This window comes from Halyomorpha halys, unplaced genomic scaffold (genome assembly GCF_000696795.3).
Source record: "Halyomorpha halys isolate HHAL.00 unplaced genomic scaffold, Hhal_1.1 Scaffold328.1, whole genome shotgun sequence".
NCBI classification, from domain to species: Eukaryota; Metazoa; Arthropoda; class Insecta; order Hemiptera; family Pentatomidae; genus Halyomorpha; species Halyomorpha halys.
This window is the reverse complement of record NW_027112103.1, coordinates 12,664-34,056: the sequence shown is the minus strand read 5'-3', so window position 1 is coordinate 34,056 and position 21,393 is coordinate 12,664. Positions and strand designations below refer to the sequence as shown.

Sequence of the window (21,393 nt, the reverse complement as noted above, 5' to 3'; positions counted from 1 at the left end):
AATTTCCTAGTGGGGCCAGCTCCGGCTGGGGTGGCAGGGTGAGTACCTCTAGAGGTGGTGGCTTGTTTTCAACTGGAGGTGGTTGGTTGGTTTCCCACGTTGAAGTCGTCCAGGTTAAGTACACCCGGTCTTACTATGCTATTATTAGCCATAGTAAAAAAGGCTAATTAAAATAGATAGTAAGGAAAGAGAATTTTAACTAAATAAATAAAAAAAATTAGACTGAAAAGAAACAGGATTCTTCTTGTGAATAAAAATTGGTTCGGTAATCAGTGATTACGGGTTTTGGCACCAGATACATGATAGCGGGTTAGAAACTAAAAAAAAAAAGAAATAAGGAATGAGAAAATACACTCACGGTTGCTGATAATAGACTGCTTTATTCTGTACAGTAATCCTATATTTATACATTCTAGAGTTATTGACACAGGGAGTTTAGTATTAAGATTTATATTACACATCCTGTAAATATATTCCGTAATATACATAATCCTCTATATATATATTTATATTTGTTTCTTTTCATTGTAGTTTGATCCTTCTACAGAATTTCCTTCCTTTTAATTTTTCTCTTTCTTCAATCTTTCAATTAGTCACCCTTACTAGCAGAACCTGGCGTTCACACCGTTCAGGAAATTCCTTTAGACGTTGAATTCCGTTCACAACAATTTATTTTTACTAATAATAAAATGCAATCAATTAAAAAAATATTTTTTATTACTCGAGATGGGGGATCAATAACCGAATCAATATATTCTATTCTAAACATTATTTTACAATATTTATTTATTTACATTAAATATATATTATATTATATTATATCACACCTCATTTTATCGCAAATAACTATATCATTATGTCAATACGGCATTCTGTCATATATCATGCAGAAACTGACAGCATTTTGCATTCGTCTTTAGTTATGTTATTTATAGTTTTCAAACGTTCATGAAACGTTCAGTTTCCTCGTGGAAGTGATTCCCGGCCTTTGCTAGGATCTTTCTTACTACATTTATACATCTAAAGGGACTTGACCGAGTGATGGGCTGCACCATGGTTTAATAATTGTTTCCTTTAAAATGAAATGGTCCAACATATAATGTTGTAAATAAATATATAGTAAAGAAATGAAATTTATTTGGAGCAGTAGCATGCACAATCCTAACGCACCCCCCCCCCTCCCGTATGGCACAAGTGCCAGGAAGGGAAAAAATATTTTATTGGAAGCTTTGTTAATTTCTTTATTTTTTTTTGTGATGAAACTTTTTATTGAGAATAAAATGTGACACACTCAAGGGCAAGACTCATAAACATGAGTAAATGGGATAAAACTAAGTAAACAACTATGATAAAGTAAATTAAATAAATAATCTGGAAGAACTATATATATACATAACTTAATAATCGACGAAAGCAAAATGTTAAAAAAAGAAAGGAATCAAATCTGGTACGCTTGGACTGGTGTATAATACTGGCTTTATTGTGTTGGGTACATCTCTTTATATACATTCGATCAGCTGATGTCTGAGTAGTTATCTGAGATCGAAGTAACTCAGACCGTAACTCCCACTAAACAGTTTACGAACAATCCTCGTAAACTAATACTATAATATAATAACATAGAAAACAAACACAAAAAAAGAAAAACTATTTACGATTAAAATAAATTCCTATATACATATTGTATCATTGTAGAAATTCACAGGCGCCCTGAAATAAACGCTTAATACATAATTTAAACCTTATAAAAAAAATAAAAGAACCCTTCATACAGTGAATTTATAATTTAAATTAAAAAGACAATATTCACAAATGTAAAAAAAAAAGTTAAAATAACAAACAAGAAATATAATAAATCACTAACTTGTCTATAATCTAATCTAATGGTGGCTGGCAATATGAGAACACTCCAGTTTTCATATTGCCATCACAGGAAGTTTTAACTCTTCAATATTATAAGTTCTCCTCTTTTTTGGTTCTCTAATACTCTCTAATGTAACAATATTATGTTCTCTAATGCTTATCACTGAATGGACCCTCGTATCGCTGTATCTTTTTACCTCTATTAGACGCCAACTTTCTGTATATGATTGTCCCGATTTTGATCGGTCTTATCCTATCTGTGACCTTTAAATTCTCTCGCGCAACCCTCCTAATTTTTTCCTTTTTTCATTCTTCCTCATACCCCCTCCCATAACTTTCTTCGACCAACATGGTTGTATCTCCTTACAGTTAACTGCCGTGCCGTTATAGTTCCTCCGGTGTCTTCGAAGCCCTAAGAGGATATCAAATAATGAAAACCCCGTAACAGCGTGTACTGCTGATTTATCCCGGATGAAGTGCGCCATAGCTACCTTACTGAAGAGATTAATGGTGGATATCCATTTATAGCCCTTCCATGTAAAGGTATCCATTTAGAGATCGACGAGCGGGGTGTCAGCTGTGGGGGTCTCATCCTGCATTGCTCAAGGTAGGTGTCATATTTCCAATGACTTCCAGAATCGTTTTCATCATGCCCCACCAAAAGTACCGGCGCTTTAAGTCCTTCTACGTCTCTTTCACCCCGCGATGATTCATCTCCTCCTGATGGTAAGCCACCGTCACCTCCTTTTCCCGCTCCTTGGCCCGCAGCGTGTCTACCATCCTCAAGCACCGGATGAACGTGGGATCAAACGCCACAGCATTCTGACTTTCTCCCAAATTACAACATATCTGACATCAAGGTAATAGATCCTCCACCTCACATGGTTCATAGATTCATCCATCTAGCGCTGGAGAGTGATAGATCTTCAACCCAAACGGCATGCGGGTGAATTCATAATGTCCGCTTTCAAAGATGAATGCCGTTTTCTGTAGGTCTCTTGGGTGCATTCTATTTGATAGTATCCCGCTTTAAGAACAAGTGTGCTAAATATGACCGCCCCCTAGTCTATCCAGGACATCTTGCAGTCTATGTACCAGGTATTTTTTGTCTACAGAATTATCGTTCAATTTTCTATAAACAATAACAACTCGATATTTTTCCGATAGTTTCCCCTGGCAGACTCTTTTTCTTCACCGCTCATAAAGCACTATATTACGGTGAGGTGCTATCTACTATTATACCTTGTGCTTTTAGACTTTCCAGCTCCTCCCTAATGTGTCACCAAGTGCCTGTAGATACCCCCACTCCTTTACGTACATGACTTCGTCCCTTTTTAACTGTATCTCATGCTGGGTTCTCCCCTTCTTGCCAAATGTATTCCCCTTCTTAAAAAATATGTCCCCTTATTTGCTCATTATTTGATGTATCCAATCTCCCATTTTATTGACCGCCCCTACTCTCGCATTCATTCCTCTTAACAGCCGTTTCTTGGTAAATGCTGATTTCCCGACCCTAATAACCCAACGGATTCCCACATTCCTTATGCGAGCACCTACCTTCGATAGTAAATCGCATCCGAAAATAATTTGGTGTTCTCGCGGCATCTTTCCCACCACATGAGCCACTATATTCTTTCCACCAGCTCCCTTCCCCCCCATGCTCTTAAGTCCATTTCGACTTCTTCTACGCTACAGGGTCCACCCAGGGTGATTAAATCACAATGACATACCTCTACTCTATGTTACTGGTGTCCTCTCTCCGTCACTCAGCTTTCTCAACGCCTCCAGGCATACAATGGTGTTGGAGCTTCCCGTGTCCACCAAGCACCGCACTCCTCTCACCTTGATGATAGACAGGCCGCTGCTCTCGTTCACTACGTTGGAATTCACCATCGTGCGGCCGCACGCTCTGTGAGCATTCTCCTCAAATCTCGTCTGTGGACCTTCTCCTTCCGCTCACCCTTCTCCATTCGTTCCTCATTTATCCATCTTCCACCTCTGTGCCTGTAGCCTCGATACCTGACTCTTCTGTCCTTTCCAGGCAACCAAATGACCCTCCTTTCCATACCCGTGGCACCTTCGCACCTCCTTTCTACCATAGCTCCTTGGTTTGGCCTGGTTCGTCCTTCTGTCACCTGTGCCTTTTTTGCTTTCTTTGCTGACGTCCCTCTGGTCTCTTCTTCTTCAGGGCGCTTGATCGTTTCTCGGACGGATGTATGACACTATTTCACCCGACATCCACCTCCATCCTTGTATCATTTTCTCGGGCGCTAGCGTCCATCATGTCATGGGCGCATTCTACTATTTAAACGTGCGTTCCCGTGTCAATCACATCTTCTCATTGGCTTCCTTTGCTAACTGCACCTTTAGTATGGTATCCATAGTAACTCGTCTTCCACTGCACAACGTCTGCGCTCTGTGTTTTCCTCACCTTTTCTGTCACCAGATTGAAGTGGGGGGTGCTTCCTCCTTTCGCACATGTCAAACATATCCTCCACCGGAGTCCATCTGTCACCTCTGATGGAGCAATGGAGATCAACACCAACAGATATGGAGAAACAAACGGAGGTTAATAGATCATTAGGAGAACCCACGGCAGAATCGGGAACGTCGGAATCCAAAGAAGAAGTTGAGAAGCCACGGAACCGAGGTGGTCAAAGGGACAGAATAGAAACAGGTTGATAGAAAGAAGGGAACAGAGGCGGATGGAGGCCAGGAACTGGAGAGAGGAAGACGAGAGATATCTGAAGGGGGTGTCCAGCAATTGGGCGACCACAAACTGCTAAATTATAACGTGAGAATGAAGAGCGGTGGTCTGTCTATAATAGAGATAGCAGGAGTGAGGTGTCTGGTGGACACTGGCAGTTCCAACACCATCATGTGCCGATAAGCCCTAGAAAAGCTGTGCAGTGGAGAGAGGACACACCAGATGTAGGAATGTCAGTGTAAATTAATTACCCTGGGTGGCGCTTGTGAGGTAGATATAGAGGTGGACAATAGGTTGACCCGGTGGGGATATAGTAGGGAGAACTTACCGGTGCATTTCGTAGAAAGCATTCCAAGGGAATACAAAGTAATTGTGAGATGTGATCTGCTAAGGAAGGTAGGGGCTTGGGATAGGAATCGTAGGGGAAAATGAAAGATTAAGCTGGGAAGTAAAATCTTCGAATGTCATTTTCAGTGGAGGAACGCGGGCACTCTTGTTGGACCAATCAATCAGGCCGAGGACTGGAGACGAAGCCTTAGGAGTGAATATTAATTTTGTTTTAAGATGGTTACATGTTCAGTACGACCGGGAGGACGGTCCATGAGATCTTACTAAAATAAGACAAAATGACATACGTGAAAGAGAGGAGTTACGTCACCACTTCTGGGAAGAGCTCGAAAGTTTAAAACGCCAGGGAATAATTATTGATAATATTTCCCCGAACAATAATCCGTTGTGGGCAGTGAAAAAGAAGAGCGCGCCTGGTGAAACTACCGAAAAGTACAGGGCGGTGACTGATCACAGGAAGCTGAATGAAAATACCATTGTCGAAAAGTATCAGATTCCCTGATTTGAAGACATTTTTTACAGTCTGAACGGGTCGGCGGTATTCAGTACATTGAACTTGAAGGTCGGATATCATCAAAACAAAATGCACCCTAAAGATCAGCATAAGACGATGATACAATGATTTGCAAGGATGCCATTACCTTTCAGCGTCTGATGGACGAGTTTTTAAAAGAAATTGACGAATCTGTATGTCAGATTTACACGGTCGATCTCCTGGTGTTCAGTAAGAACACCTGCAACATTTCCACAGCGTATTCAAGGGAAGAGAGTTAGGAAATTTGGACTGAACTTATCGGGAGAGAAATCATTGCTGGAGTAGGTACAAATGCATTTTTTGAGTCACACGATTTCCAGGGAAGGAGATAAACCTGACCCGGATAAAGTCGCAGCTATACCGAAGATTACAGTCCCTAGGGATATGAAATAAGTTCGGAGGTTGTTGGGAACTTTAAATTATAACCGAAGATTTGTCCCAGATAGCATTAGGCGGTGCATGGTGAAGCTGGAGCAGGATCCATTGCTTGTATTATTCTCGGATTTCACTCGGCAATTCAATATAACTACAGACGCCAATGAGTACACGCTTGGAGTGGTGTTGTGTGAAGGAGATCGCTCTGTGGCGTACGCTAGCGCCTGACAGTAACGGAAACCAGATATAGTGCGTTGGAAAGAGAGCTCTTGTGAGTAGTGTGGGCTGTTGACCAGTTTAGACCCTTATGTATTTGGCAGAAGATTCAGGATACAAACTGACCACAGGCCTCTGCAGTGGGTGGGAACGTTGAAGGAGTCTTGGGCTAGGATAATGCATTGAAAGGAGTTTGAGAAATAAAATGTAGCAGTAGATTGGTTGTCTTGAGCAATTACAATAAATGCAGTAGAACAGGAGGCCGGAGAACGGTCTAAGTAATTCCTGCGAGACAGGTAAGCGGGAGAGGAAGCATACAAAGTTTGACAGATAAAGATGATAGGGAGGAATTTTTGAAATGAGAGAGAGCTCGGAGGAAGCTTCCTTCCCCTCCTGGTCATCACCAGTAGATATGTAGGAACTGGTGGACATCATAAATGAAAAGAGGCGGCAGATTGTATGGAAAACGAAGACCACTGGATTGCTTAAAGTTGAGTGTAGCAATTATAGGAGGAGTAACATCACGATATTTTGGACTCAGCCAGGTGTGGGGGCTTATCAGATTTGTAGAATGTTAAAAGATTTTTCAGGGCCCGAGTAAAATCATCACCTTTACGTGAGCTATATCATCGTCTGGAAGAAGATCAAGCGGCTAGCGCTGTGAACAAATAAGGATGGGTAGGAGGTTCACTCGTTGCAAGCAGATATTGGAAACCATACAAGAGGATAAACGACAAAAAGAGGTGACCATAGTGGTAACTAGGGCAAAACAGATCACCGATGAATGCCGGAGAGTACTTACAAAGTTTGTCTACATAAAAAATATGACAGAAACCCGACAAAAGGGAGACAAGAGGAAACACCTAAATATGCACCCCTCAACGATCTGCAAATTGATACCATCACCTGGAGAGGATATAAATGCATAACTGTGATTGATACATTCAGTAAGGTGGCAATGGTACATCAGGTGAAGGAATAGTCGACGGAAGCAGTGTCGACAGCTCCCCGATTGTTATTCCAATTCTACCACGTACCGGAGCTCATCGCTTCGGACGGAGGCAGAGAATTCGAGGATCTTAAGGTGACAAGGCAAGTAAATATACCAGGACACCTAAATAATAGAGGAAGCTTCATGGCACGTTGAGTGACCATCTTCGCTTATATCAGATCTACAAGGGATTCGAACCGGATGTAGCAAGTTTTCACTATTTGAGATACTCTTTGGGCTTGGAGGACACCGACAGTACTATAAGTGCACGGCAGTGGACGATGAGAAGGTACACAACAACCATATTGCTTGAAGAAAGTTATGGGAAAAGGCCCGGGGAAGAATGGGAAAGGAAAAAACCAGGATGGTGGCGCAGGAAAAATTAAAGATCCCAGACAGGGTGGGAGCCATAAAAATCGGAACAATCGTCTCCAGGAAGTTGGGGCCTACAAGGGTAAGGAGATAAAGCAATAAGAGGGCGCATTCTAGGTGATAAGTGTGAACACAATATAGTTACGTTAGAAAGCGTCAGAAAACGAAGGAAGGGGAGGAATATCTATATTGAGCAGTTATAACTTTCGGCAATGACAAATAAAAACTGGATTTCCTCATATTGCCGCTAGATAATGTTACAGAAAATGTAGTCATGTATTGCTTTTGTTTTAAGAGTGTTTTTACTTCTGTAAATATTGTTTTTTATATTTTAGCTTGTACATTTAATTGTATGAAGAGTTCTCTTATTTTATTTTTAGGTTTTCATTATGTATATAACGTTTACTTCGGGAAGGTTGTGAGTTTTTATTTACAATGATATGTGTAGAGGAATTTATTTTTATTGTAAATAGTTTTCTTTATTGTTTTTGTTTATATGTTATTATTTGCATTGTATTATTTTACAATGGTTGTTCGTAAACTGGCGGGGGACTACAGCCTGAGTCAGCTGTTACTTTGATGACAGCTGACTTAGGAGATCAACTGATCAAAATGTATATATAGACGAGCTGGACTCAATAAAATTCAGTGTTAGAGTAGCAACCGAGTTGGTTATTTCTCTCTTATTTTTCTCTATTTTAAGTTTTTGGTTTAGTAAATGTTTAACTTTTGCTGAACCTAAGCCTTAACATAGAGAAAAAGAAGAGAGAATTGGTCATTTCATCATCAGAAGTCATGAGTCGTGGTATGAAACATTGACTATTGTTCTAAGAATTGTGGGTTTAAAGGATTGGGTAATATTCGGGTTTGATCCTTTTATTGTTTCACACAGCTCGATAAGTCAATAGCTCTAACAATACCCACCGAAGTACTCAAGCATGTTCTTTTTCCTCCATTTGGCCAATTGTCTTTCCTGCCGTTTCATACATGAGCGGTGAGAGGATAATACCACAAACTAGGGCAACGATACAGTAGAACCAAAAGTTGAGGTAGACTCCAAAGTGCTGGTATACGGGGTTGTAAACTTTTATTGCTATAATTGAAAAAACTCCTTGAAATCCCTGAGTTATACCGCATGCGATACCTCTTGTATTTGCCCCGAACATCTCAGCCTGTAAGGTTTGCAGTAGTGGTCCCAAACCAACACCTGAAAAGATGCAGTACGCAGCCAGGCCTATGTAGAGAGACCATAAGTAGTTTGATGCATCTACGGTAGTCTTCTCGTGGATGTAATAGTAGCCACCGATCAGGAAGTGAGCCACGAAGCAGCCGAAGCAGGACACGAGGAGCAGTGGCTTACGGCCGATCCAGTCTGACATAAAAGCAGCAAATACAGCAATCACCGCGAGGAAAAATGCTAGAAGAATGGACATTTTTTCAGCCGAAAGAAAGGATCCACTTTTGGAGAAGATTTCTGAGGCATAGTTGAGTATGACTGTCATTCCAGTCAGACATTTGGCCATTGAGACTACCTGAACTATAATAAATGCCTTCCTTTCGACTTTGTCACAAAAAAGAGCTTTCCAGTCCCCTTTTGTTGACATTTGTTCTGATACAGCTTTTTGCATGTCATGAAATTCTTCCCCGATTTCTCCGTTTCTAAAGTACTTGAGGACATCTTTCGCTTCTTTGTCCCGTTTAGTCATCAACAGGTAATATGGAGTCTCAGGAACGAAAATCCATGCTATCGTTAATATTATTGGAAGTGGAAGGCAGGCCCAAGCAAACATATCATAGCTGAGGAAAGGGCCGATGCTAAAAGCATAGATCGTCCCTAGGTACCAAAAAAATTGGGATATACCGGTTAATGTTCCTCGTAACTTAGGTTCGGCGATCTCTGCGGCGTAAATCGGCGTGATAGGCAAAGCAACTCCCACCGCTAATCCGTGAAGAATCCGTACCATGATAAGGGAAATCATTGACTTATAACAGAGGACGATGATCCAACCAGCCAGGCAGAGGGGTCCGATGCTCATAATCACGTACTTTCGACCGATCCTAGAACAAAATACGTCACTGAACAGGAAGTTGAAAAAAAAATTACACATCAAATTATGCATATTATTATTAACTATCTATACTAGTAAAGGGAATGAAAACAAATAGTTTTGACGTATTCAGGAGAAGATAGTTGGTCGTCACCTGTCCGTCAAATGGCCTGACAGGAAGCTGCTGACGATGGCACATATATCTACTATCGTCACCAGCCATGAGACCTCTTCTGAAGTAAAGTTAAGCTCAGGGTCCTCCGTCAGCCGGATAGTGATTGGTTCCAACCAGGAGTAGGCAGCGCTTACCACTATTGTTGATAGTTGACCTGAAAGATATCAACCAAAGCATTATTTTATAAAACTTGATTGGTTGTTGTGAGTTATAAAATAATAAATGCACTAATCTATGTTTAATACTTAATTAATTAACAATTAATAGATAATTGTTAAGTGTTATATTTCGGTGTATAACGTAAGGTTGCATCATGAATATATTGTAATAAAATAAATTATTAACTTTAACATAATCACAGTGTTAGAGCCTAAATAAATATTTATTTTAAATTTGATTTTTCATTACCTTTCCTGTTTACTTTTCAACCATTTGTTTGTTTTTGTAATTAAAACAGCTGTTAAAAATTTGTTAGTTAAATTTTTTTATTAGAGTGTCCTGGGTTTATAAAGGCCTCGTTCCAAATATTTCACTATTGTTATTGTAGTCTACTGCACATTTTCTGAGATACCAGATTTGTGTTGGTTTTTGGTACCCATTAGGCAGGGATTGAACCAGCCACCGGCTCATCACCCACACCGTGTGAACCACCAAAAGACGTGTGTGTGCGCGCACACATACAGCGCGTATACACATACAGACACATACAGCGCGCACACTCACGTCTTTTCCGGGTTGAGTCTTTCTCCAGCTGTTACACTCGTAGGTCACGAAGGTGATGAAAAACTGCATTGCCAATTTACATGTGGTGGGTCTGTCACATCTTTATTGCTCTGCAAATCTGGTCTTCTATCAAATCTATAACACCCGGTGAGGACCAGATAGTTGATGTACTACAGCTGCAGTATTTACCGTTTGGTGTTATAATGACTGTTTAAGAAAGGCGCCCCCTCACTTCTGGACTGAAATTCATTATCATATAGTGGCAAAGATAAGCGATAGGAGACCTGGGCTGCCATCTTGATCCCCAATAAAATAGGGGTAAGAACCAATAGAGTAGCCATCTTGACCTGTACGTGGGAAGAAAGAGACAGAACTCTTCAAGAAAGTCTCTTCTTATAGGTCACGAAGGAGTAAAACCTTACACTCAGGCGAGAGAAGCGGCAGGGGCAGAAGGATGAGGAGAAAAAATCAAGAGGGGACCCTTCTTCCATCTTCACATTCACACCAGAACTTCAAGCCCCAAGAATATCAAACAAGTAAAATTTAATACTTTCATCAATTAATGTAGAAACCAAAACTATCACTAACAAACTAACCATATTGTAACCATTTTGTTCAAACCGTCCAGCAAATTGTTTCAGAAAGCTTATAAAGAGAGAATAGAGGTATTTCATTTTATATCAATTTATTATAAATACAGTCCACTCCATCATTACCAGCAAATTACAAGTGGTTCTTTATTCAAACCAGCCATACCAGCACATAATAATTAATTTAGTAATATCTCCCAACTTTTACTCCGGGGAATATCTAAATTAGACAGTGGCGTTTATCGTTAACGATCTGGTATAACTGTTCCATTTCTGTAGGCCTACCTACACTCGTGTCTTCTTCGATGTCCATTCAGGGTATCTTGCCGCTACTGCGGTAGGAGATGTCACTCTCTTCTACATTTCTTTGTTCCGGAGTCCTTTAAGTCTTGAGTCTCGTCACCCGAAAGTTAGTTAGTCCCGATGTCGTTTAAGGCAGGAGACTGCACAAAATCCTATTACAAACTCGAACACCATGATTGTTTCTGCTAGTCCCGCGGCAACAATCTCTAATTTATCAAATTCTATCCAATCTTAAAATAATATTTTATCTATATTAGCCGGAGGTTGGACAGAAGTTTTACTCGGCACCGCATTAACGATTATTCGTGACTTACCAGGGATGTTGGCACGACTTGTGAATCTTGATTGATAGTGGTTTCTTTTAACTGCAGATTGCAATCACAAAATAAACTTTCCACACACAAAGATTAGTAGTCAGGTCAAGTATCTAGTCATCCCTAAGCTTTTTATTTATTTATTTATTGATATTTACAACTGTATAAAAAATACAACCAGTAAATTTGATCATAATGACATAATGATATGATACAGGATGTAGAGAAACTACCCAGTAGTAGAACTCTAAAAACAGTTTACAATATAAGGTCACGAGGCCATCTTCTTTTCAGGCGCCTCGGAGGATTGACAGGAATGGAAGAGGAAGCAAGGTTAGAAACTACTGGGTTTGGGTGGTTAGGGAGTTTATTATGGAAGGAATATTATCGGGTTCGGGCTAGATCGGTTACATAAGGAACATTTAGGTCTTTATGAATGGTTTTATTAGTAACAAAATAAGGAGCATTGTGGATTTTACGGAGGATTTTGGATTGTAAAGAATTCGAAGGTTTAGTGGAGCCCCAAAGCACAACTCCGTATGTCCAGATGGGCCTTATTATTGTCATGTAGATCATTATTTTGTAATGAGTTGGAAGCTTAGACCGTTTGTCTAGTAAGTGCTGTAATAGTCGGAATCTGCGTGCACTTTCCTGTCTTTTCAGTCTTGTGTGAGGATTCCAGGTTAGTCGTTTGTCAAGATGTAGTATCCCTAAGCTTAAATTTGAAACACCATCCGTCCTCAATATCTCAAATAAACATCATGGCTATTGTGATCGACCGATCTGTGAGGATATTCTCACGAGACCTATTACAGAGGAGAAGGTGCAGAAATTTCGTGTTGTAGATTTATTTCCCTGTCCTTTTCCTCATCAAAAACTCACAGCGACGAATAGCTGTGTTAGGTAAAGCATATATCTGCCTCTTTATTATCTTCAGTACCAAGGTCGTATTGTTTGTGTTTTTGTCATGTTGAAACTTTAGTAGTATACAGTTGCATAACCTAGCCCATAATTAGTTTCTACCTTAATGAGGAAAGTCAATCCTAAAATTTTTATTAATTAGCTAATTAATTTAGTCTGGTGACAAATTTGGTCTTTTTCCTTTTTTACGTCAATAAATCCTGAACTGTGTATCCTGGTGAGAAAGTATGATTTAAAACATCATTAAATTCTGCGTCGGATGAGTACCATGACGAATTACCCTGTTAATAGGAAGTACGTCGTAAAACAAAAAAGGAAACTTTTCCAAATTATGCCAAAAATGATAGAATATATGAGTCTAAAATTAACAAGGAACTGGAAATAACTTAATTGTGCCAAAATCTAAATAATAGAATCAAAGTGTATACAAGTAGTGTTAAAAATCTCCCAAAATATTAAATCCACAGTATAAGAAAAACTTAGTACACAGAATAATAAAATTGTTACTTGAATAAAGTAGAAATTTTAAATATGGCATCGGAATGCTCTAACTAATATTAGTACTAGTGTTACTTTGTGTCCAATTCCAAGTTCCAACCTAGCACTTCTAAACAAAGCACAACTTAGGAATCGCCATTTTTCACGCCAAACCAATTCAACGTGTTATTAGATTTACCAGTAGATAAATATTGACGTAGCATAAATAACAGAAACTTGTCTTAATTGTTGACGACTAATCATTATACCTCAGGACAAAATTTATCGAACGGATAACCCAGACGGAACAGCATATGGTGACACTGCCATCATTATCCATCGATCACTTTCACATCACTTAGTCCTTCTACAAGTCCGAATTTTTTTACAAACCACAGCCGTATCAATCCAAAATTCTCTCTTTCCCCTAAAACTTGTAGCAGGTCATTTCCCACCCATGATTCCAACTTCCTAACATGAACTCAATTCCCTTGGACACCATTTCCTCCAGACCTTAATGCAATAAACCACCAATGGGGAGCTCGAACTACCAATTCCTATGGACGATCTCATCTGTCTGCAATCAATTCCCTCTGTTGCAACATTCTTTGTCCCAAATCTCCTACATACTGGCCAACCGTCGATAATCGTAAACCAGACCATTTATACTTCTTCATACACAAAGGCTTAGGCCCTTTAAACACTTCCCTCACACGCCTCGATAACCTATCCTCAGACCATAGCCCACTAATCCTAACTATCTCCATAACCCCAATTCCTGTACCACCACCACCCTCATTCATAAGGGGCCCAGTTAACTGGAGTTTCTTTCATCAATTTTTTACAGACCAAATCGATCACAAAGTTTCCCTAAAACCCTGAAAACCTAGACGATGCAGTACATTCCTTTACAACCCTTCTCCAATACGCTGTCTGGTCTGCCTCTTTACCATACAATGTCCCAAAAAAATCGAACACAAATCCTCTACCACAACATCTCAAAGACCTCACCCAAACCAGGCGCCGATACAGAACATTATGGCAATGCACTAGACATCCTTTGACCGTCACCTATATAATTATTACAGAAAGCTAGTTGAAAGAGAATTGGCCAACCATCGATCCTAGTTCTACCTCCCTTCCCTTTCTACTCACGATAATTCTCTCTGGAACAAAACCAAGAGAAAATCCTCGAATCCAAACACATTTCCCATCCCCTCCGACGAGATGATAGCTCATGAGCAGTATCCGACAAAGATAAAGCCCAAGAACTAGCCATTCCCCTTTCTCATATACTCACTCCTCATCCTAAACTTCACCCTGACCAAACCGAAATAAGTTAAAAATACCTATTGTCACCAATCCTACTCTCCTTACCTCCTAGAGCAGTCACCCCTTATGAGATCAAATATCAACTAAAGATGGTAACTCTACGTAAATCTCCAGGGTATGATATTCTAACTCCTGAAATCTTTCACTAACTTTCTCCCAAGGCTATAATATTCTTTACATATCTCTATAACAATAACAACCCACTTTGCTGGCCTGTGGAAACACTTCATTATAGTCCTCTATCCAAAACCTAATAATCTTTCTTCCTATAGACCTATTTGCTTACTTCATATCCTCTCCAAATTTTTTGAAAAAAATGTTCCTAAAACGTATCCTATCCCTAATTGGATCACAGAGTTTTTCTGTACATCAATTTAGATTCCGTTCTAGGCACTCCACAGTTCAACAAGGCCTCAGAGTCGTTGACTATGTCTCTTCAGCTCTTCAGCTGGACATAGCGCAAGCCTTTGACTTGATATGGCATGCCGAATTGCTTTTCAAGTTCAAGTCCATATTACCGCAAACTTTATACCTTATCCTCCTCTTCTACCTCTCGAATTGCTCCTTGCGAGTACGCTGTGGTTCTGAGGGCTCAAACATCTATCTGGTATAATCAGGAGTTCCCCAAGGAAGTGTCTTGGCCCTTTACTCTAGATTCAATTAATTGCCTACATTCCCCTCAATCCCAACACGTTCTTGGCATTATTTTCCGATGATACAGCTATCCTATCCTGATCCTCTAACAGTCTCATTCATTCTCTAAACACACCTCACCTGGATTGAGCAATGGTGCAACCAATGGTGGATAGAAGTGAACGAATCGAATAGGACCCATATGACTTTTATCTTCTGCCGCAGTTTCTATCCTCCTATTACTTTTAATAATATTTCTCTATCCAGATCCGAAAAAAAATCATTTTAAAACACCTACATCCTAAATTCCAATCATATAATCCTTGATCACTAGTTTGGATTCCAAACATCCCACTAACTTTCCAGCAATGTCATCGTGTGGTGGGCGTTGTCTCGTCTTCTTTGGAGTGCGGGATGTACTGCGCAGGAGTCTTTTTTGATGTAGAACAGGATTTTTATCGAGTCTAGCACCCGAAACTGCTTTCTACATACTTTCTCACCATGTGTTCCATTCTCATTGATATTTTATTCCAAGTAAACCACAATGGTTCCTATTCATCCCTTAGTCCACTGGTGTTCCTCAAGGTAGTATCGTCGGTCTCATCCTCTACACCGTCTATACACCTGACATTGGACAACCAATCCTAATACTATCCTTACTACGTATGCCGATACACATGTGTGCTCGCAGTTAATAATAATCCATTAATTGTATCCCAGACTCTCCAATCCCGTATCACAACCCTCGAAGAATAGCGTCGTAATTGCAGGATTAAGATAAATACTAACAAATCCCATCAAATCAACTTTACCCTTCGTCTTAAACCTACCGACTGCCCTACAGTTTTATTTAATAATGTTACTCTTACCCTTGTCGGACAGATCCGCTACCTTGGACTACAGCTGGACACGATTAACCTGGAATCCTAACACAGGACTGAAAAGACAGGAAACTGCATATCGATTTCGAATATTACAGTACTTACTAGACAAATGGTCTAAACTTCCAACTCATTACAAAAGATTGATCTACATGAATGTAATAAGGCCAATCTGGACATATGGAGTTAAGCTTTGGAGCTCCACTGAACCTTCGAATTCCTATTGTATGCAATTCTTACAATCCAAAATCTTTCATAAAATCCTCAATTCTCTTTACTTTGTCATAAATAAAATCATAAATAAAGACCTTAATATTCCCTATGTAACCGATCTAGACCGAACCAGATCTCACTCATTCCACTATAAACTCCTTAACCACTCAAATCCCCTTGTTTCTAACCTTGCATCCTCTTCCATTTCTGACAATCCTCCGAGGTACCTGAAAAGAAGATTACCACGAGACCTGGTAATGTAAAATGTCATTAGAGTGCTACCAATGGGTAGTTTCTCTACACGCCTGTAACACACCATTTTAACTAAGATCAAATTTACTGAATGTATTATATAATATATAGTTGTAAATTTCAATAAAGATATTTTTAAAAAAATGAATCTGAAGAAAATATATTTAGCATCAGATAATAAAACCAGAAAACATAAACCAAAAGATTTTAAAAATAAATTTCAAAATGGACATCAAAGGAATAGGAGAACATTATGTTGACATAATTGAGAAAATGGATTTTTTAAAATAATCAGAGCGGCCCAAATAAGTAGGTGTAGAATTAGACTAAACCTTCTAAAATAATAAAAGTACTACAGTACAATTACAGTAACAGGTACAATTTAAGAACTGAAATAATATTTTAGAAACTAAATTTTGTAAAATTTTATAGATTATAACATTAATTTCAGGAAAAATAAATTACAACTTTTTTTTTTCTAATTTAAAACAAAGCCTTTGAGATATGATGAGGAATATAGGATAATTCAATAGTATTACTTAAAAATATATTAATAATTAGCTTCTCCCACTTCATATCATAGTTGTTATTCATTGTGTGATGTAGTCATGAATTATGTTAATTTAGAGGGGTGTTATTATCTAATTAATAGCAGATTGGACAATCAAAGGAATCAGTGATTTTCCTTGTTACAAAAAAAAATAATAATAATATTTATATAAAATTTTTATTCCAGTGATTAATAATGTCCAGTCCGATTACTGTGTATTTCTTTTAAAGGAATTCAGTATATAAAAGTCCTAAAAAAATTTTGGGAATTACAAAAATACTGCTACGGCAAAAAGATCTATTCCAAAGGAGATAAGAACTACCGAAGATTATAATTTCAGCCTTATTAAAACTGGTTAAGAATTAAAATTGACTTATGATTTAAAAAACAAAAATTAGATACGTTCTCTTATATTCAAAAAATTAACTAATTATAAAAAAATGCCACTTCTTAACAATTTATTAACAGCATTCCCAAATAGTTTCTTTTTACTATCTGTTGTTTATTTTTGGCTGTCAATTTTATTTCATATTCAGAATTACAACAATTAATTATTACAGTTTCAATAAAATATTGAAAAAATTTCTCAAAGTTTCATGTACTTACATATGATACTGTAGATGTACTGCCTCGCCCTGCCACTCACCATCTTAACCGTTACAATAACCTCACTATACTGAAGTTCGTGGGGTCTTCGAATCCTGGTGGGATCCAATATAACAATAATGAATTATTTTATATAACTAAATATTCATGCTAGTTCAATTCCTTGTGTTTACGGGAATTAATGAAATGTATAATATATAATGTTGTTTTATTCTAATTATGTAATAGCGAAAATAATCGTCTATTGCACATTACTCAACTCAAATATCCGCGTTCTAATTTCGTTTGTGTGTTACTATTTCGCCGGTAATAATTATTGTATATAATACACAACGATACCTTGGATAAGTTTCGACGAATCGATATCTTGCAAAATATATATAGATATATAGTGTTGCTTGGAAATATACTACTAGCAAAGAAGTAGGTCCATGCGAGTTAAGGAACCGGTATTACAAATTTAAACAATTGCCTCTTGCCCAACTGAACCTATGTCACTTTAGACATATGATTGCATATGTCCACATTCTCCTACAATTTTATAGAAAAAGGAACTCAGTAAAAACGACTAGGTTCTGAGAAGGCCCCAGAGACCCTTCTAATAGTCCTTTCAAGCCCTTAGTATCCTATATCAATAGCAAGGGCTGACACTTAGGCAGGTAGATGCTGTCATCTCACAAAGGACTTGCATCAGTCTAACTATTGTATGTTTTACACAAGAAAGTTAGTTTCCAATTTCTTGGAAGCCTCACACCCTGCTTCTAGTCACGCCTTTTTCCCCCTTCCAGATATTTACTTCTAATTTCATAGGCTCTCTAGGCTCCGCTTAATTTCCTAAATTATCTGATTGGTCCAAACCCCTTCTCCTATTTCACTATTCTTCCTACCCCCTCTTCTCAAGTGTTCATATATATATATTTCCTAGACTAGATAGGTAAGTTAGAAGTTAGAAGATAGAGACTGAGTAACAGTAACAGTAACATGTAGTTCTTGTAAATATGTTAGAATAAAGTCATTTTCGTCTTCACTGATTTTTTTGTTATGTAACTTGCGTGTGTTGTGTCTGTGCGTGCGTGTGGATGTGTGTACGTATTTATGTGTTTATTTTTTACGAGAGTCGGTGGAAATTTTATAAAGAAACGCCCATACCTATCCTTGGGTGGAATTTTTACCCACTAAAATTACCTCGCTAAACCAGTCATTCCTCTCCATGGGACCACCGTTAGGCATTACTTCATGGAGGGGGATGGCTTAGTGCCCCCTCGTTTTTCTTTTCGCATGGTTTTCATTCCGTCCATGCCAGTCACGTCTTCGGGCCCACTCTACCGCAGGCGACAATATAGCTATCACATACACCGCCTCACAGGAAATGTATAATTTTGTATAAAGATTCTATAAATGTAGAGCCCGTTGTGCCATTTATTTTTCAATACTTATTTATTTACATAATATATGACATGATATGATACTACATCTTATCATATCATGTTACATATCACATATAATGTCATACATCATAATATTTTGATGTCAATATATCATAATATCATATATAATTATATCATACTGGAGGATTGCTGATTGACCGTGTGTATCATGAATGGAATATGGTTCGGGTTCAGTCAAAAAAATCGAATAGTAAATGGTATACTATTTTTATTTGAGCTAACGTTTCGCCCCACGTCGCAGGGCTTCGTCAGGGCTAAAAAAGATACAAACAAGATTCTGATGGCTCCCTATCCACTGAATGGTATACCAAACCCAATTATTTTGGCCGACTCCTTAACTATTTTTCTCAATTCCCTTATCACCAAATTGTTAATGTTGCTAAGAACCTTATCCATCGATCATTTTCTCTTTCTGACCCTCAATACCACCAGACCAAAATAAAACGTATTAAACAGATCCTATTCAACATCAATTTTCCTCAGAAAATTACAAACAACCTACTCGATTCTTTCATTGACCGTGTTACTCCAATCCCTCCTGTCCTCAACTCTTCTCAACCCACTCCACCCCTTTTTCAGTACAGGTCCCTTCCGTATACCCCCATTATTTCTGACAATATTCAAAAATCCTTAAGATCCACTATTCCCACCCCACGTCTTGGCTTGAAGTCCCACAGCATAATTTCCTATGTTTTTTTCCAAATTGAAAGACCCTATTCCTTCCCGGACGCCGTTCCAATGTAGCTTACCGGATACCTTGTTCAACCCCATGTTGTAAATCCTTCTATATCGGCGAAACTAAAAACCAACTTAAAAACCCCATTTCCCAGCACAAAACTTCCATCAACTCCTGTAATCCACTTGCATCTAAATTATCAGAACACGCATTAAACCTGAATCATACTTTTAATTTCGACAATCCTTCCATTTTTGCTACTGTCCACAACCATACAAAACGTCTTATCTCGGAATCCATTTACATAAATTTAACGGATAATTCCATCAATCATAAAGTTGATAAAGACTGCATCTCCCTTACATACCGACTCATTTTGAACATAATAAAACCCTCATAATACTTCTTTTCTCTTTGTTCTGCATTTCAGAAGCCCACTTTCTTGTAATTTCTTTTATTCTTGTTTCTCTAAATTGTCACCCCTTATTTAATTATTTTTATTTTTGCTATCCTTCCTTTTTCATTTATATTCATGTATCTTATTTTTTAATTTAAATTCATCTGTTACCTAATAAAGTGTACTTATAAAAATTACTTTATTATTAATTTTCTATTATAATTTACATATCTCTGTATCCCCACTCATTTAGTATATTGTATTTCTTAATCACTTACAGATAATGTATCCCATTATTTTATACTTTATTTCTTCTTTGTTTTTCTATCTATGAGAATTTTTTTTTTAATAATTTTGTAAATATTTCTTTTCCCCCTCTACTATGTATATTATCATTTATTGTTTACCTAATTTTAATTTTTTTTTTACATTGTTTACTTTAAAATTATTTTCGTTATTATATGGCGTGCTTAACTGCCTTCCCTACTCCTCCCAATACAAACGGCTCACTCTGACTTTGACTTCCGTCAAAACAGGTATGAATTCTGTCTCATTAATTTTCATTTGACTTTATTCTTTTCTCTTTTTATCTCTTAATTTATAATTTCTCTTAATATTTCTTCTCTTATTTTATCTCTTATCTTTCTGTTACTATTACCATTTCCATTTACTGCTACAACCTTTAATTTTTCCTATTAAATTTTACTTTTCATTGTATACCCCTGTTCTTTTCCACTTTTTTTTTTGTAACTATGTCAAGTGTTTGTATCTTTTTTATCCCTGACGAAGCCCTGCAACGTGGGGCGAAACGTTGGCTCAAATAAAAATAGTATACCTATTTACTATTTGAGTTTTTTTGACCGCACCCAGACCGTATTCCATTCATAATTATGTCATAATATCATATATCATGCAGAAGTTGACAGTACTTTGCATTTATCCAACATCTCGAGGAAGTGATTCCCGGCCTTTATTAATTAGCTTAGACCATTCTTACTTAATTTATACAACTTTGTTTAATGTTTTCTTTTAATACTTCATCGATATCTGATGGCCTTGGAAACCGCACGATGAGAGATTGTGCCTAAAAGGCGAACCAGTTTTCTTTCATTTCACGTGTAGTGATCCTAGTAAAAGCACTAAACCCATAAAAACCTAGTACAAGAATGAAGAACGCATGAAAAAATCAGCCCAATTCGTGGTCGGGTGATTTAAAAGATTTATATGAAATTTAGAAACGTTGGTGTGGAAGAAATATGAAGGTCATGGTGAAATGTTTTATTGGAAGCTTTATTTTATTTATTTTTTTTTTGTGATGAAACTTTTTGATAAAATAAAATAATCGGCCACTCTCAAGGCCAATATGTATTTTTTATTATCTTTTTATAACATGTAAAGACATTAAAAATAATAGATAAATAATAATAAACAAAATAAAATTAAAAAA

The 21,393-nt window shown here is 37.9% G+C and overlaps 1 protein-coding gene across 2 annotated transcripts in view; it reads right to left on the bottom strand.

Moving 5' to 3' along the window:
• Positions 1-2,979: 2,979 nt before the first annotated feature.
• LOC106681342 (facilitated trehalose transporter Tret1) overlaps positions 2,980-21,393 on the bottom strand; it is a 29,651-nt gene continuing 11,237 nt past the window's right edge. Inside the window, exons 2-4 of one of the 2 annotated variants that reach the window (XM_067050132.1) lie at positions 17,426-17,520; positions 9,610-9,784; positions 2,980-9,465 (exon numbers count right to left, since the gene is read on the bottom strand). In XM_067050132.1, the coding sequence (XP_066906233.1) occupies positions 8,340-9,465; positions 9,610-9,784; positions 17,426-17,520 (1,396 nt within the window). In that variant the 3' untranslated portion in view covers positions 2,980-8,339. Of the gene's footprint in view, positions 9,466-9,609; positions 9,785-17,425; positions 21,387-21,393 lie in introns of those variants that run through there. The other variant, XM_067050133.1, reaches the window with a different exon arrangement.